Below are 19,106 nucleotides of genomic sequence, written 5' to 3' on the forward strand. Positions count from 1 at the left end.
TTTGAATGTTATGTTTAAAGGAGCCATCCTAAACGTGTTTCTAGCTGGTAACGGTGACAGTAAATTTGACATGTGGTGACATCTGTGACTTGTGGGCAAATAGAGTAGAGGGAAGTAGAGGGATGGAAGAATACATGTACAGACAGGCAGAAATTAAAGTACATACGTATGAGGTTGTGATACACAGTGTACTTGACGTCGTTCTGAGGAATGGAGTATTTCCCGTTGACGATTTGCAGCTTGGCTCCCTCCTCAAATGGGTGCTGCTTAAAACACAACAGGTAGAGGATGCATCCCAGAGCCTGCATGGAAATAATAAAGACAACAACAAACTGTCAAGCCGCCGTTCTTAATGAACAGAAAAGAAAAGAAATCAACCAACGGTCTGTTAATGAGCCTACATAATAAATTAGCTTTTAGTTGTTTGCATAAAATGTGATGTTTCGATCTTTGATCATCTTGGATTAGCTGTGATGTTGAGAAACAGAAAATAAAAAGATAAAAACTCTGACCCAGATGTCCTGTTTCTCATTGATGGGGAAGTTGGAGTAGAGATCGATCATCTCTGGCGTTCGGTACGCTGGAGTGGTGTTTCTTGTGATCTACACATAAACAGAAAAGAAAAAAATTAAACACACAAGCACAGCTGACCACGCTGTTTTTTTTTTTTACAATAGATAAAACCAACATGTTGGTAAATCTTGATGTTCATCTGAGCCATCATTTTTTCTCTGAGACAAATTTATGAAATTCTGAAAATGCTTTGAGAACCATGGGAAAAACTCCTTTCTTCTGATTGTTTTTATGAAAAGGACACACTGTTTTCCATCATAAAAATCTCTTCCCTGAAGCATCTCTTTTGTGCTACCAGCCTGAATACAAGTGCCAGATAGACACGCAGATTATTACATTTAGAAACCAGCATCTCCGGGGTCCTGCATACTGAGGTCATCTGTGGCAAAGCTCCGGTGTGTGAGTGTGTGTCCGTGTGGTAATGGTAGAAACATAATTAACCTGATTGATCGGTGCTTCCTGGACCTGGAGCTGTTAATTCAATCAAACGTTTCTGGTTTCTGTCCAACACCATGACGTCAGTATTGTCACTGATCCACTGTACCTTCTGAATGTTTTATGAATGTGAGAATATATTATGCACTCCAAGAAAACTGGCTGTGTTTTAAATTAAAACCTCAAATAAAAAGGTTTGTGTAGTGTGAAATGTTCATGCAATTACTCAACTCTTTGTCTGTGAAGCAGACTATATCCTATATTCACAAAACATGTATAAACGACCCCTGGTACAACATAAATTTATCATTCAGTTACAAATGTTGACCTTTTTTGTGACAATATATTCCTTTACAACTTCAGAATTCATATTTTAAGTTTATGTATGTTAAAACTGTATGATATAGATTATTTCAATATTATTGGAAATAAGAAAAACAACTTTAAGATTTTTTTTAAAGACTGTATTGTATAAAAAGGGCCCTATTGAGGCAAACCTCGAAGGTACAGTGTGTAGGATTTGGCGGCATCTAGTGGTGTGGTTGCAGATTGCAACCGACTGAGTACCCCTTCGCTCACTCCTTCCTTTCCGTTTCCAACGCCGTTTGCCATCCTTACCATAATAACACTACTTTAGGAGCAGTTTCACAAACATGTCTAAGAACTACGGTGGCCTTAAGGTAACGTAAAAAGGTGAAAGGTTCTCTCTAGAGCCAGTGTTTGGTTTGTCCGTTCTGGGCTACTGTAGAAACATGGCGGTGCAACATGGCGGACTCCATGGAGAAGACCCGCTCCCTATGTAGATATGAAGGGCTCATTATAGGCAACGAAAACACAACGATTCTTAGTTTCAGGTGATTATACACTAATGAAAACATAAGTATGAATATTATATTCCATTTCTGCTAATAGATCCCCCGAAATGTTACACACTGTTCCTTTAACTGATGTTAGAGTGTGCGTGTGTGTGTGTGTGTGTGTGTGTGTGTGTGCGTGTGTACCTCGTCCTCCACCATGGACCTCTTCTGAGCCGACCAGCTGTAGTCGGGGTAATGCGACACTGTGGTGGCGCTGCCAAAGTCACAGAGCTTGATGGTGCCCTGGTTACTAATCAAGAGGTTCTCAATCTGCAACGTATCAAGTGAGCAGAGGGTTAGCATGTCAGTGTCAGTCAATACACAATTAATTACCAATTAGTAATCCTAATAGGCCGTGATTTACAGTGCCATCAATTGTTTTAAATTGCAGCATCTTATTCGTACGATACAAAATGTAGTCAAACTGAGGTGTTGCATTTAATTCATTCATTCCAGAGTGCTGCATATTATGGATACTTCATCATTCACTCATCCAGCTACCGAGGAACCACAAACCTTGAGGTCTCTGTGTGTGATCGGAGGCTTCTGTTTGTGCATGTGCTGCACGGCGCGGCACGACTGGTAGAAGATTTTCAGCACAGTGTCACATGACAGGAGAGCCCTCTGCTCCACCCGCTTTATAAAGTCCACCAGCTGACCTGAGGCACAAGAGATAGAAAACAGATGAATGAATGGAAACCCATAAGTAACACCTGTCACTACACAGATGCCTGTTTGTGTCTGGTGATTGCAAGTTGTCTGATTAATTTGGGAAAATATGAGACACTACAGATAAAAGTCTCGTATCATGCCATAAAGTAGTTAATCAAATAATGAAAATGTGCTTCACACACACCGAATAAATGACTGAAGAGAGTTAATACATAATCTTAAAGGGTAAGTAAGGTTGCTTACAAAGCTGAAAAAGACAATGACTGGATGAAAACAAGTTCTGTTGTAAATGAACAGTCAGACAGGAAGTAGAGCAGGAAGCAGAGCAGAAAGTAGAACGGCCGCAGACGGGAAACGGTTTCATCACGAGCCTTTCAGTTGGAGTTACTAGGGAACGGTACTGACCACTCAGATTTACTGCAGTTTGGTTTGATGAATGAATTAGTACCGATTCAGCAGTGAACAAAGGCAGAGGTAGAAGATAAAGTAGAAAATAGTGAGATAATATTACCTTTACACAACTCTGTGAGGATCAGGAACTCGGCCTGTCCGGTGTCCGACTCCTCCTTACTGATGGAGGCAGCAGAGCAGAACTGAACCATGTTGGGATGACCCGACAGCTTTTTCTATAGAGCAAGCAGGTCAAGGAACATAAACACTACTTTGGCTTCAGGTCAGTCATTTCAGAATCTCACTAATCATCCTCTGGTGACAGAGTTGGGAGTGTTTACCATGTGGTTTTTCCTATCTACCAACCACTTTGGAGGGTGTTTTTGTATGATAAGAAACAAAGTGACTAATTAAACAGAGAATTTAATGAGTCATTGTGGCCATCGATCTCCAACGATTTCAGTTGAGCTACTCTGACATCCACTTTGATGCAAAGCCAAGCAAAGCAACAGTCCGTCTGGGTAGTCCGAATCAGAGTGAGATTGACACTTTTGGTTTGTTTATTTAGTCTGGTTCAGTTTCACAGTGCACAAATTAAAGTGGACCAAATAAAAAAATTTTTTTGCTGAGGGGCATGTACGTCGTCTCTAGGGCCGCCACTCCTATGCAGGGAATCACAAACTTTGAAATATTGCTATCACTTCAGTTTCTGCACTAATCTACTGTGCACATGAATCCTTTCTCCTCCAGTTTATCTCTAATAACTTTATATACGTCATTATTTTTTTGGACTTTATTTATCATATTCTGTATGTTCTCTTTGGCCCAGATGTCAAGTCCTCTCTCACTCATGTTAACCTGATGTTTACCTCTGACCATCTCAACAAATGCCAACGCTCACTGTAATCGAACCGCACTAGGTTCCCTTGGAGACCACCTCTCACAAGTGGTCTTGGACCGGTTGTTTTGGTCCGCACCAGAGTACGATTCCTGCGCTCATAACTACCCAAACGAACTGCACCAGATGTTCGATTAAAACAGACTAAATGTCTTGTGAAAGCGCCCTCAAAAGAGCAATTGTAGTAAAACTGTACTGTAGCTCACTGAAAGCAGGAAGAGATGATGGTTGGATGATAGGAAGAATTCCCTGGTGGTGACTTTAGACTTTATTTTTCTGACTCATCAGCATTTGAGGCATTAAACATTTTGCAAATAATCAAGTTCTAAAAACACAGTGTTGCAATGGTACCAGGAACGCAGTGCTTCATTTACCAAAAGCCTGTCTCTCTACACAATGTCCTACACAGCATGAAACAACTATCGTGCAAGAGATGTCCCAGCAGTTTTAGCTGCTGTGCTGGCCAAAAGGTTTGTTAGTCATTGATAAAAACTGTAACCCCATAACATAAAACGTCTCCAGGGACATTGAAATGCAGTGGATGCTTCATGATTCGACTTTTAGATGCACAAAGGTATCTTCAAATGATCTTATTCCTTCTGGCAACCACTGAAATCTGTGAATGAAAACCATTCAGGATTATTTATTTTCTGCCCTGCTCATCACTTCTTCTCAAACAAGAAACACACTAGAGTGCTTTAGGGAAGATTCACAACTGATAAGCTTTTAAGGACAGAATCACAAAGCAGTCTGTGTTTGTGAAACCACCATGCTATTATAAAGTTAAACAATGTAAATATATATTAGTTCTTGTATTGCGCATTAAGAGACTGTGTGGTGTTTCCAGTAAACTACAAGTGATCTATTAATGACAGTATACGACGCTGTAGATGCATCCCACAATCTTGTGAAGTCATGGGTTACAGTTTAACTTGTCACATGTTGCTCTCTCTCAGAAATGATCATAAGAAAAAAAACAATTGTCTTTTCATCAGGCTCTGGAAATGATAAAGGATACCATGAAGCACACTTCCTGTATGATTTCCTTGTTCTTCTCTTCCTCGTTGGACAGCAGCCTCTGAAACGAAAACATCCACAGAGACAGTTGGTTTGTTGTTGTTCTGTGATCCTCGTTTTATGACTGACTGACCTGACATATTCACTCAATAAACAGCCTGTACACTATTTGTTTGAACATGAGAGAAAACTGATTTCACCGAGTCAAACAGTAGAAGTGATTATCACTTTAACTTCTCCTTCTCTCATGTTGTAGTTCCCGTCCAAATGTATAATGAGAATTATTAGACCCTATATAGTGGACTCAAAGTATCCCACAATGCATCGTGAAAAGTAGTGTACAACTATGGTCACTAACCGAGTAGCACTCCATACCATCATGCATTGCGCTGAAGAAAAAATGGAAGACGAACGGGAGATAGAAGGTTTTGGCCATATAGTCCAGCCTTATACTAAATACTGAGGAACTTTCAGTGTCTGCAGAGTTTAATTTAGTTGAGAAATGCATGAGTACACATACATTATGAACAGAATTATAAAGTATACAGCAGATGGTCCTCACATAATCAAAACTGTGCCATAATACTTTAAGCCTCGTCGTTCTCTAAGAAACAACTTGCTTCCAGGAATGTTTCCTGAGTAACGTGATCAACAACATAGCAGGAGAAGTTCACATTGTTTAACAGTTTAATAATCTCGGGTTAGCATAGTGTCTAAATGTATGTGGAGTGTTTTACTGTGAAGGGTCAACTCCACTTAGATGTTAAAGTCCAGTCATATGCAGTAACACAGTGCATACTGATCAATATGTAGTATTCACTGCATATTACAAGTATGTACTGTAGAGTGCAGGATCGATGTGGACAGAGTGAATGTTCCTGATTCAGTTTATCGTTTATAAACATTGCCATGCCTACTAACAAATGAGTGAATGAATGAATGAAGTGGGTGAAGCTTACCTTTAGGGCGTAGTCTTTACCACTACTCATATCCTGGGCTTCATACACAAAGGCAAATCCACCTGAGAAAACACAGAGAGCAGCCAGGATGTCATTTAAATGATTTACTGGTTATTACATCTACATGAATAGTACATGCACTATTAAACTCTTAAAAATTATACATAACCGTGCAATGTATTGCGTAAATTGTGTGACACAGAGCAGGATGTGTTGTAATACAGTTTATAGATTAACGGTTGGGCTGCACAATTTTGAAAAAAATATCTAATTGAGATTATTTTGACTGATCTTGCCATTGCGCTATGATTTGCGATATTAGAGGATATTATCATTTTTACATCATTATTCTCATTTTCATTGAAAAACAAATTAAAATGACTATGATGTGATTTTTGCAGGGATCTGTACCAAACAAAGATGTTTTCTTAAGTCTGTAGAATAGGCCAGGACGTCTACGCAGCACGACATTATTTAATTTAAAATGGTATTTGACACACATTTCGCATTTAACAAATATTGCGATTCCTGTGAGTTGAAAATTGCAGTAGGCTATATATTGCAATTTCGATCAAATTGAAATTAATTGTGCAGCCCTAGTTAACGGTAGGGATCAGTCTTGATGGGTTGCAGGTGTGTAGTAGTGTAAGAGTACATGGTTAATACAGAATGTTGATGATTATGTCCATCATATAGCACATTATATCCTGTTATGACAGATGAGTCAGTTGTAAGGAGTTGAGCTGTAATGATAAAAGATCTGAAGTAGGTGGCGATAACACCAGGATGACACCATCCCATCCCCTTCCACAGGATACTGAATCATTAAGTTTTACCTCATGACCGCAGAGAGAGCACTAAAACCTCCAGCAGCGCCCTGCTGTTCCACACACTCATTAACGTTTAAACCTGGAAGCTGCCAAGTATCACCACAGTCTGATCTGCTGCACACTGAGCAGCCACATTGGAGAAAGTTGGAGCTTAGGTGCCTTGCTCAAGAACAGCACAACACAAGCTCACTTCTCTAACCTATGGGCCACCGCTAAGCTCTACACATTTTCACTGAAGGTGTGGCTACAACCTGAAGTGGCGACACTGTGGGCAATGCTGCAGTGATAATGAGACAGACATTAGGGAGGTAGTTGAGCCTGCTATGACGTTCTCTGATCTTTCACAGAAGAACATGCAGCTGCACAGACTGTTCTCAATTGGACATACTTTTTTATAGAACAGCACCACATTGCTCTAATTACAAAGTAATTGATGGAACAAATCATGGCTACTGAGAGCCATTGGTCATAGTTTAGCTAAGTAACAGTTGTACTGTGTACGCTATCACTAAATTAAAATTATAACAATAACTATCAATACATAAACATAACTGCTTCTTATTTTGACATTTAAAAGCCACTGGCCCAAATCCAATGTCCCCCCTGAGACCTTAAGCCCTGAACCCTAAGAGACTTGACTGATGTCACCTGTTAAATGGTTGAGTGTGAGAGGCTGCAAGGGCTTGAAATGGTATAAATAAATTTGAATAGGACAGCACTTTGCGGTGAAGCATCACGTTGCCTTGACGATGCCAATTGTGGGTTTTTATTTTACGTGTTTTCTTCCAGGCTCTTGCCTTACGGGAGGAGAGGTAACTGTCAAAAAATATACTTGTTTTTGTCAAACTGCATTGAGCAAAATTAAAAGAACTGGTTGATGAATAAACCAGGTGTGTAATATAGACCTCTAATTCTCTGATTTAATGTGTTTTTAAAGTACCAATTAAAATCCTTAATATTATTGTTTCTGTGTAAATTTAAATATGCCTGGCTGAACACTCATGTGCTGTGCTCCTTGTTTATTTTTTTTACTCTTTCGGGCTTCCCCTGGTAACCATGGTAACCCTGTGTTTAACGTCACTACGCTATGGATTGTGGGTAATTCCCACAGGCAAAGTCTGCAGAAATGCAGACTAACGGAAAGTGTTCATAACGGGCTCAAAATGTCTGCGAGAGAGCCCTCAAGGACTTGACGATTTGACAGTGGAACGGCCCTATAAACCTCACGGACTTAGCGAGAACACGCCTCAAAGTCTGTGAGTCTGTGAGTGTAGACATTGGGATTGGGCCTCTGTGTCTAGTGGACAAGAACCTTTGCTTTCCTAACTTTTTCATCAAGTGTGTGTGTTTTTCTATGTCTATGTATTTAGCAAGCCATAGTCCAAACAAGGCCAGGGGAGGAGGTTACCATAGAGACGAGTAAATCAACTACCAGCCTCGCTTGAAAACTTGAATGAATGCCGTCAAGATTGTAATCTTTAAAGCTGTATTTACACAGGAAAGATCACTCAGGTGTGCACAGTGGCTTTTGTTTTGCCCGTCCTGATTTTTTAATCTGGTCTTGGATTCAAACCAGCAATCTGATGGTCACGCACCCTTATGTCTTTAGCATGAAGGGACAACGCTGGTTCAGTTGCATTTTTTGACTCCATGAGCTTACTACAATCCCTTAGCACGAAGCGTAACCAGAACATCAAGCAGCAACAGTTACGTGCCATACTATAGTGACTTGTCCCCGGTGCGCGGATCACATGTCTTTCCCTGTGTCTGTCTTGTGCTGGCAAAGGGAGGGACTGAAAACTGACAGGCTCCATTTCCTTTGCTCCAGTTACAAATCCATTCCAAGAAAAACACTGAAATGGGGGGGAAATCCTACTCCATCATACTCAAACTTTTCTAAATCTGAAGTAAATCTTGCTGGGGCATGCAATCCTTGTGGCTGTGTTACATCATCGGACGCTGCAGGATAACATATATTTGTAGGCCAAACCGGAAGTTTGCATCGACAAAAACGTTCCATCAGCAAAAAGCCAATGGGATTTTTCCATTGGATTTTGTATTATTGCAGAAAATAAGCTCTGTGGCAAACAAACGTTTATGATACTTACACGTTTTGTTCACCAAGATAATCTTCACAAATGAACACCACTTTTATGATTTTAGAAGTATAAATGCAATCGCCAGAAGTAAAAAGCTAACGTTAGGCCATAAAGGAACTACACCACAGTTGTATGACTTCAACGTCACTACCACTAAGATAAAGGCGCCCTACTGTTCGCCGCGATGACGTTTAGTAGTCTCATTTAGCCACTTGTTAGCAACCACTTTTTTTAAGACATGTAAAAAGCTTCAAAATTCATGAGTGGGATATTTACTGACGTATTTTATGTCGTAGAACCAAACTTTAAATCTCTTAAGCTTGTTTCAGGCATCTAACTAAAAACCCATTGACTTCAAGACGAGGGAATTGGAATCGTAATATTATAATTAATTTCTGGGTTTTAGGATTTATTTCTGTAGCACTCTATTACAGGAACACATAAGAAATGAAAACAACAGCTTATCCACTCTAGCTCTGAATAAAGAGACCTCTCTTGTCTACAGTTTCACCTGCTCAGAGGACGGCATACACGCCAAAGGAAAGGAGAGACCAGCCAGGTTCCAAAAAACCTGTTTAGTTATGTGAAGATAATCATCTCTGCCTCACTAACCTGAAAAATACAGAGAATGTGGTTTGAAACTTAGCTCAGTACTACGACGATGACAACCACCACTTGTGTGATGACTTTCTTGAACACATCACAGCGGTTTCCTAAATTTACCCACCAGCATTATGTGGCTTCCCAAACCGATTCTCTGAAGTTGAACAAAAGTTGAACGAGCGTTGCCAGCAAACAGACAAACTAGTCATGGCCCTAAAAAAATAGAACGATCTGGTTACAGCCATCCATTGTATTATCTTGCCAAAGATCTGGTTGAGGAAACACAACAAAGACTCCTTTCAGAAAGCAGGATGGTTTGGTGTAAAATGATCTTGAGTTGTACCATCTGCTTTGATTTTAAAACTCGTTTGTCTCCTTTAACCTCTCTTTAACCAACTATCAGAGCTGAGGATGTGCCATCACAACAACGTGTTTATACTGTTGATCAGAGTGGAATTAGTGCTGAAACAATTAGTATATCTACTGAAAGCTTTAATAATCAGTTAAGTTATCATTTACCAAGCAAAAATGTAAACCATTAACTGGTGCTTCTGTGAACATTTCTCTGTTTAATAGCTTTGTTAGTTGAATAATGTGTTGCAATGGGCATTTTACACAATTTTCTGGCATTTAAAAGACTTCAAAAATCAACATGTTAATTGATTTTTTGCAGCCTTTACTAGTGAATCTGCTCTCATGGTATTTATAACATTATGCAAAGCTACATCTAAAAGAAAGGTATTGTTTTCTACACATAAATTTAGAGTGCAGTTGGGACTGAATACCTCAGAATGAGTCAGAGAGTTGCGGAAAAAAAAGGGGACATGGAAGTGGGGAACTGTTTCCTTGTTCTTAGGTGATGAAGCAATCTATCCAAATTAGTCAGCAGGTTCCAAGTAAGGTGGGCAGAGACGGCTCACACGTTTTTAAAGACACGACAGAGAAACTTTCCAACTTTATCAACGTCAATCTAGTTTTGGTTACAGTTTTTCCACCAACTACGTTAGCTGAAAAGCCAACAGTTTGTTAAGAGGACTAATTTAAAAGGGCCACAGAGGCCAACTTTGCCTTAAGAGTTGTTAAAAAAAAATCATAAATAAATAGCTACAATTAGTTATTGTACCTAATAATATTACTTTGTCTGTTATTTTGCTGGTTTGTGTTGTACGACGCAAGTTTGTCTGCTGAAACACTGAAAACACACCATGGATGAGTTGAACTCTGACCTACTATGTCTGACCACGCTAAAAGCTCTGTTGACACTGAACAATGACTGACTTATTTTTGGGCCGAACTGATCTCCTGCATGTGAAACAACAGATTTTAAAAATGTATTTGTGGTTAAATCAATTACAATTTGTGATTAAATCAGAGTTAACCAGTATTCTTTATTAGACTACACCCAAAATAAAGCTATACATTACTTATTTAATGCCTGCTCTGCCAGCCACTATTGGACGTAACTAAACATGCATGACAGTATAGTGAGACTGCCTTGCCACTTCACAAAGGGCAAGAGTCCCTGTTCCCTGCCACAGAGAAGAAACCTGATCTTTGGGTTTGCACGTGTAACCAGAGTCGTCGTATACATACAAACAAATACAGGCTGCTATTTCAGATTCAAACTCACACAAATTATTTCAATCAATTGTTGCTGAAATAGTTGTTCCTTAGAATTTTGCATTATAGGATGATTGGACACAGCCAAAGGGTATTTTTTGTGGTATTGTATATAAGATAATAGGGGTGGGAAATCAGGCCCAACGATATTATCACGATACTTAAGTCGTGATATGATCTTATTGCAGTTTTAAACATTTTGCGATAGGCCGAGTATTGTGATAAGATATACTGCGATATATTGCCTTTTTTAACTGCAGATTATGCAGTTTGTCAACATCTGTATTATCTAATAAGATACAGTTTTCACTCTGTTCATCTCACTTCAATCATTTTTATTGCAGCAAAATGGGAGTCAGTCAAGCAGACAGACTGACCAACACTGTCATAACAACATAAATGCTGCATCAAGCATATATAATAATTTGGGCTGTCAAAGTTAATGTGATAACACGTTAATGCAATTAATTTTAATGTCATTAATTTCTTTAACGCATCAACACAATCAATCTTTTGGAGGTTGTAGTAGGCTCAGTTTTAAAGCTAGAGTGAAGATACTGGCACCATATGAAACTAGAAAAACCTAAGGAATACATTGGTATCCACCATGTCATTCTAGCTTGTCGAGAAAGTTAAATAACACTCCAAAGTTACGCTAAATTTTGGTGAGGAAAAACTGGCATGGCCATTTTCAAAGGGGTCCCTTGCCCTTTGTCCTCAAGATATGTGAATAAAAATGGGTTCTATGGGTACCCACGAGTCTCCCCTTTACAGACATGCCCACTTTATGATAACCACATGCAGTTTGGGGCAAGTCATAGTCAAGTCAGCACACTGACACACTGACAGCTGTTGTTACCTGTTGGACTTGAGTTTGCCATGTTATGATTTGATCATATATTTTTATGCTGAATGCAGTACCTGTGAGGGTTTCTGTAAAATATTTGTCATTATTTTGTGTTGTTAATTGATTTCCAATAATAAATATATACCCCAATTAACATAAAGCAGCATATTTTCCCACTCGCATGTTGATAAGAGTATTACATACTTGAACAGATGACAAATGTGCGATTAATCACGATTAATTATGGACAATCATGCGATTAATCAAGATTAAATATTCTAATTGACTGACAGCCCTGATAATATTATAAATCAATAATAATTATAAAAAAAAACATTTTTTATTTGAGATTGCAACTAACTAGCGAGGTAGTCAAAAAAGCTTGTTGATGCCGAGCTTCCAAGAACCAAATGTAAAGATTTAATCAACAGCACATTTTCATCCTTTGTTGTCCATTTGTTTCCTTTGCAGCCCTAGCCAGAAACACATGAATAAAAGATAAAACTGAGGGATCAGGGAAGGAGAAGTACTGACACTCAATCAATCTCTCATTTGATGTCACAAGAAAAAAAATCCAGCAAAGCTGCAGATGTGATTGTAATCAACATAAAAAAACATACCCCAGTTATGCATGAGCTGTGGTAACAACATTGTGATCACTGATAGTTTCACTCATGCCTTTCTGCTCCCTCTATTATGATCTCTCTCTCTCTCGTGTCAAACATGAGTTTACATGGTTTTGTGTAAAATGATCTTGAGTTGTATCATCTGCTTTGATTTTTAAACTCTTGTTTGTCTCCTTTAACCTCTCTTTAACCAATTATCATAGCTGAGGATGTGCGATCTCAACACCGTGTTTATACTGTTGATCAGATATCTACAGAATGTTTTAAAATCAGTCAAGTAATCATTTATCAAGCAAAAATAAAACCATTAACTGGTGCTTCTGTGAACATTTCTCTGTTTAATATCCTTGCTAGTTGGATAATGTGATGTGATGGGTAATTTACACTATTTTCTGGCATTTAAAAGACTTCAAAATCAACCTGTTAATCAATCTGTTTGCAGCCTTTACTAGTGAATCTGCTCTCATGGTTTTTATAACATTATGCAAAGCTATATCTAAAAGAAAGGCATTATTTTCTACACATAAATTTAGAGCGCAGTTGGGACTGAATACCTCAGAATGAGTCAGAGAGTTGCGAAAAGTGGACATGGAAGTGGGTCCATGAGAAAAACTGTTTCCTTGCTCTTGAGGTGATGAAGCAATCTCTCCGAATTAGTCAGCAGGTTCCAAGTAAGGTGGACAGAGATGGCGCACACGTTTTTAAAGACACGATAGAGAAACTTGCCAACTTCTTCAACGTCAATTTAGTTTTGGTTACAGTTTTTCCAGCAACTACGTTAGCTGAAAAACAGTTTGTTGAGAGGACTCATTTAAAAGAGGCCAACTTTGCCTTAAGAGTTGTTAAAAAAAAAACATTGATGTCACAAGAAAAAAAATCCAGCAAAGCTCTGCAGATGTTTAGATTTGATTGTAATCAACATTAAAAACATACCCAGTTATGCATGAGCTGTGGTAACAACATTGTCACTCATGCCTTTCTGCACTCTCTCTCTCTTGAGTCAAACATGTCTTGCAGCCAAGGAGAGATGATAAGGTTTTGCGGTATCTTGTGTAACTATAGGTTGGGAGAAGTAAAACTGTAGCTTTGCTCAACGAGAATAGATAGATATCTTTTGATATGTTTAGATATATTTTCTTTTCTTCTGTACTGTTTTTTGTATGTATTTCATTGTTTTTATTGGATTGTTTTCCACTGTTTGGTGAGGTTTTTCTGCACATTTTGTGTACTTCTTGTTGTTGTTTAACTTTTGTTGTATTTTTAAAATTAAGTTAGTTTAGATCTTTCTTCCTTTTTTGTTATTGTTTTTTTTTCCTGGGGTTTGGGGGAGGTCCTTTGTATAAGTCTGTGGCTTCTTGACCTCTCCTGACACATTTCTTGTTTGTTTTTTTTTTATTGACTGGATTTTGTGCAGTTTTATATATGTGCAAATAAATAAAAATAATTTAAAAAAAATAGTTTCACTCATGCCTTTCTGCTCCCTCTATTATGATCTCTCTCTCTCTTAAGTCAAACATGTCTTGCAGCCAAGGGAGATGATAAGGTTTGAGGTATGTTGTGTAACTATAGGTTGGGAGAAGTAAAATGCAACGAGAATAGATAGATATCTTTTGATATGTTTAGATATATTTTCTTTTCTTCTGTACTACTTTTTGTATGTATTTCATTGTTTTTATTGGATTGTTTCCCACTGTTTGGTTAGGTTTTTCTGCACATTTTGTGTACTTCTTGTTACCCAGTTATGCATGAGCTGTGGTAACAACATTGTCATCACTAATAGTTTCACTCATGCCTTTCTGCACCCTCTATTATGATATCTCTCTCTCTCTCTCTCTCTCTCTCTCGAGTCAAACATGTTTGTTTTTTTTATTGACTGGATTTTGTGCAGTTTTATATATGTGCAAATAAATACAAATTAAAAAAAATAATAAAAAAAAATAGTTTCACTCATGCCTTTCTGCTTGAGACTACTGTGACTACTGTTTTTTTGTATGCATTTCATTGTTTTTATTGGATTGTTTTCCACTGTTTGGTGAGGTTTTTCTGCACATTTTGTGTACTTCTTGTTGTTGTTTTTTTTCATTGACTGGATTTTGTGCAGTTTTATATATGTGCAAATAAATACAAATAAATAAATATAGTAATATGTATATAAAAATATAGTTTCACTCATGCCTTTCTGCACCCTCTGTCTCTCTTGAGTCAAACATGTCTTGCAGCCAAGAGGAGATGATCAGGTTTGATGTATGTTGTGTAACTATAGGTTGGGAGCTTGGCTGTAGCTGCAGGCTCCAACAGGAATAGATGGGAACGTACTGTACAAGCTGACAGTTCAACTTGTCTAACGCATCACATTCACACCACACAATCTGCAAATTATTACACACACGAAACCAAATGATCAACTGGTGTTTACTTAGTGAGTCACAGCCCTGCAGCTACTCTAGTCACTGACTACCAGTAGATCACTAGCCTGTTAGCTCGTTCAGCTAGCTAGGTAGCAAGATGTTATCAGCATTTTGTCGTCGGTGTTTCAGCGCCTCACCTTCCGCAATCACCCTCTTGATCCGCAGCTTCATGTCACCGAGCTCAACCACTTGTCCGACGAAGTCATTCTGGTCCCGGCCGGCGCCTCCGGACGAGCCGGGCCCGGCTAGGAAATCCAGTGCCGACTGGAACAGGGACATCTTTTATAGATCCAGACTCACAGAGACCGGGTCCGGGTCCGGGTCCAGGTGAGGGGGGTGAGAGGTTTAAGTCCCAACAAGACTATCTATGTCTTGTTTGCTCTGTTATAAGCGCTTATAATCAGGTGATATTGTTATTTCACTGGACGCAAACATCCTCTTCCTGCTGCTAGCTGCTAGGCTGACGAGGCCGCCACCATCACCATCACCAGCGCACAGTGCTGACTTCCGTGAAGGCTGGTGACGTCAGGACACGATTAAGTCATGTGATGTGGAGAGAGAAACTTCATGAGACCAAAAAAAAATAGGATGCTTGTCTTTTAATGTAATTAATTCAATTCAATTCAATTCAATTCAATTCAATTCAATTCAAACAACTGTATTAATCCCTCTAGGGGCAATTGGTTTGGAGCAGCTTGTACATAAAAAACATAGATAAAACATAGTGACACACAACAACAATATATGTAAGCCAAAAAACAATATATAAAGTTATATTAAGTAATGTGATGTAGAGAGAATTTTTTTTTTTTTTTTTTTATTGAAGAAAATTAATTTACAAATATTAAGGCATTGTAATCTAAACTCAATACTTCTAACATACAAGGCAAAATTGGATAGGAAAGATAACTTAAATTATAAAAAAATATATATATAATAACAATTAAACAAATTCATTCATTCATTCAATTCAATTTAATTCAAACAACTTTATTAATCCCTCTAGGGGCAATTGGTTTTGAGCAGCTTTTACATAAAAAAACATAGATAAAACATAGTGACACACAACAACAACAACAACAACAACAACAATATATGTAAGCTAAAAAAATATTATATCGTAATATAACGAGAATAAAGTCATAACTTAACAAGAAAAAAAGTTGTAATATTCCGAGAATAAAGTCATAACTTAACGAGAACAAAAGTCGTAATATTACGGGAATAAAGTCATAACTTTAAGAGAAAAAAGTTGTAATATTCCGAGAATAAAGTCATAACTTAACGAGAAAAAAAGTCGTAATATTATGAGAATAAAGTCATAACTTTACGAGAAAAAAAGAAAATAACACGTAAAATTATTACTTTATAATATTATTACTTTATTCTCATAATACTGCAACTTTTTTCTATTAAAGTTATGACTTTAATCTCATAATATTACGACTTTTTTTTCTCGTAAACCTTTGACTTTATTCTCGTAATATTATGACTTTATTCTCTAAATCTCAGATTTTTTTTTTCCCTCAATGTGGCCCTAATACTCTGTCGTACCGTCGTACCATAGACCTACAACAATGATAAATAGAAATGAAAATTAAACAAAAAACAGTTATTCATTTCTATTTTTAAAAATCCACAGGGAGCCACTGGAGAGGAGCTAAAGAGCCGCATGTGGCTCCAGAGCTGCAGGTTGATGACCCCTGATCTAGGGGCAATTGGTTTGGAGCAGCTTGTACATAAAAAACATAGATAAAACATAGTGACACACAACAACAACAACAACAACAACATATGTAAGCTAAAAATATATATATAAAACAGGACCTAAAACAATTACTGATGTAAATTACACTAACTAATAAATAAACAGACTGAACAAGAACTGATACTTTAAATATATTTCATTCTAATATTTTTGTACTTTTACTTTCTTTTGAATGCAGGGTTTTTACTTGTAACAGAGTATTTTTGCACTCTAATATTACTACTTTTACTTAAGTAAAAGTTCTTCCTCTTCTTCTACCTATTATTCAATATATGTAAGATGTAATACTTGCTCTTAAATACATAAAAGTCAAAAGTCCCCTGACAAGGAATAGACCTATCTTAAAATATATTTAGGCTCACAAGATCCAGAACAACTTTAGTATATGATAGTCTTTTTTTCCTGTATATTGTTATGACCTTTTAAGGTCACATTTACTTTTACAATGAATTAATTTTTTTTTTAGTTACAGAATTTGTGATTCCAACAAATATTGTGGTGTGAAGCTTTATAAAATATAACATTCTTCTAATTACAGAAAAAGGCTGAAGTCTTATCTACAGATTCACACAAGGATAGGATCCTTGTAGTCTACGATATTGTGTATTAGTATGCCATCTACTGGGACATTCAGGCAGTGCAGCAGTAAAAACGTTTAAATTAATGAATCACCATGTTAGGATTTATATTAGTCATATAAAGCTCAAACTTGTATCAATGTGAGGTATTTGGATACAATAGGAAAAAATCAATTGTGTTGCCTTATCTAAAATAACCTTATAAAGATACGTATTGATCATGTCCCCATTGAAAAAAGGAATATATTATAAAAGGATTTTTTATACACTTATCCATTTTCACCAGTTACTCTCCTTTAAAATGCCATACAGGCTTAACCTTAAAAAAAAAAAAAAAAAAAAAAGATTAAAAAAGAAATAAAAGAAATCACTGCATTTTACATTTACATTTTTCTGTGAATGAAGTTAAATGGAATATGAAAGCCATCTGAGGGATATTCAGACACACAAATAGTTAAGTAAAAAGAAAATAGATAATAATAAGATAAAAAGATAATAAATAATAAATAGAATTAAATAAAGGAGGCAACACACGATGTAAGAACAGGTAGGCAAAAATGTATACACACAAAGTCAAGTTCCACACTGGTCTTCAAAACCAAGATGGCACATACCAACGTACATAATATTATAATAAAATACTATTCAACTAAATATTCACAGCATGCTGTGGTTTACAGTTGTGCCCATGCAGTTATTTTCATATGCTCAGGTGTAAATTAAATAAAAACAAACATTTAGGTCCCACCATAATCTGTCAACAATTCAAGTTATTTAACAATTATAGAGAAGCAGTCGCTGGCAATGAAAATCTTCGATCGCAGCCTCCCTTCAACAATGTTCATAAAATATGTATAAAATTAAAATCACACGTTAGAAAAAAGTAATCTAGACATAAAATAGTGCAAACTTAAAATATAGGGATAGAATGTAACAATAATATATACAATGATATATATTTGTGGCAGACCGTAACTCCAAAATGTGTAAACTGTCATGTAAACAGGGATGTAGTAAATATTTGTGTAATTAGAAGTAATAAATATATACAGTATTGTAAACAGGTGTAAAAACAGTAAGTAAAGGTAGGTTACATAACAGTAAGTGAAAATATAAAGGTAAAGTGACAGCGTCAAAGTGATGAGCTCAGGACTTGTAGTTGCCATCATGTCACAGTGCACCTGAAAATAGAGCATGACACTGAATCATCCTGACACTGAGGAGGCAGGGTCATTGTAAAAACTAAAGCTTCACTGTGGGTCGATCTGAGATTCAGAGAAAGCATACAGGAATCTGTCTGTAAGAGTTTAAATCAATAAGAAATATATATATATATTACTTAGTCTTATATTTGATATACTTGTGCTGCAGTACACTAAATCATGCTGCAAAATGCAACATATTGCAAAATATAATGCAGAAATAACAGCATGCATGTGATAGTTACACATTTTACATCACAGAGTCCACAGAGCAAGCATTGGGAAAGAATTCCATGATGAAACAAAATGATGTCAGACGGAGCTACTGCTTGTTACAAAATGTGAATTTTGGCTGGACTGCAGGAGATATGAGCTTATGCGTAGGCAAAGCCTGGATAAACAGATAAAGCAGACACTTGCTGTGGAGTGATGACAGGGTCCATTTCAGGTCAACTTGGGTGTCAGACAGAATCAGTCAAATCAGCAAAAAGGATTATCTCTGGAATATATAGTCACAATAAACAAGATTTACAGTATACCAGGGGGTTGCAATCTTTCTAAAGAAGGCACACTTATAATGTGGTGGTCGTGCCAGCGTTTGTGGTTAACAGGGAGACCATGAGTAATAACTGCTTCCCCTATTTTTTTAACATCAATTTAAACCTTTCTAAATATTCCATATAGTGCTTCAGCCATAGATCCAGCTTTGTTTTATGTTTGAACA

General features: G+C 37.2%; 1 protein-coding gene across 1 annotated transcript in view; it reads right to left on the bottom strand.

Moving 5' to 3' along the window:
• Positions 1-15,335, bottom strand: part of gak (cyclin G associated kinase) — a 32,021-nt gene extending 16,686 nt beyond the window's left edge. Inside the window, exons 1-8 of the mRNA XM_074639135.1 lie at positions 14,972-15,335; positions 5,802-5,863; positions 4,844-4,903; positions 3,049-3,163; positions 2,382-2,524; positions 2,010-2,135; positions 513-602; positions 167-302 (exon numbers count right to left, since the gene is read on the bottom strand). Of these exons, the coding sequence (XP_074495236.1) occupies positions 167-302; positions 513-602; positions 2,010-2,135; positions 2,382-2,524; positions 3,049-3,163; positions 4,844-4,903; positions 5,802-5,863; positions 14,972-15,113 (874 nt within the window). The 5' untranslated portion in view covers positions 15,114-15,335. The remainder of the gene's footprint in view (positions 1-166; positions 303-512; positions 603-2,009; positions 2,136-2,381; positions 2,525-3,048; positions 3,164-4,843; positions 4,904-5,801; positions 5,864-14,971) is intronic.
• Between the last annotated feature and the right edge of the window lie 3,771 nt (positions 15,336-19,106).

Source organism: Sebastes fasciatus, chromosome 6 (assembly GCF_043250625.1).
Source record: "Sebastes fasciatus isolate fSebFas1 chromosome 6, fSebFas1.pri, whole genome shotgun sequence".
NCBI classification, from domain to species: domain Eukaryota; kingdom Metazoa; phylum Chordata; class Actinopteri; order Perciformes; family Sebastidae; genus Sebastes; species Sebastes fasciatus.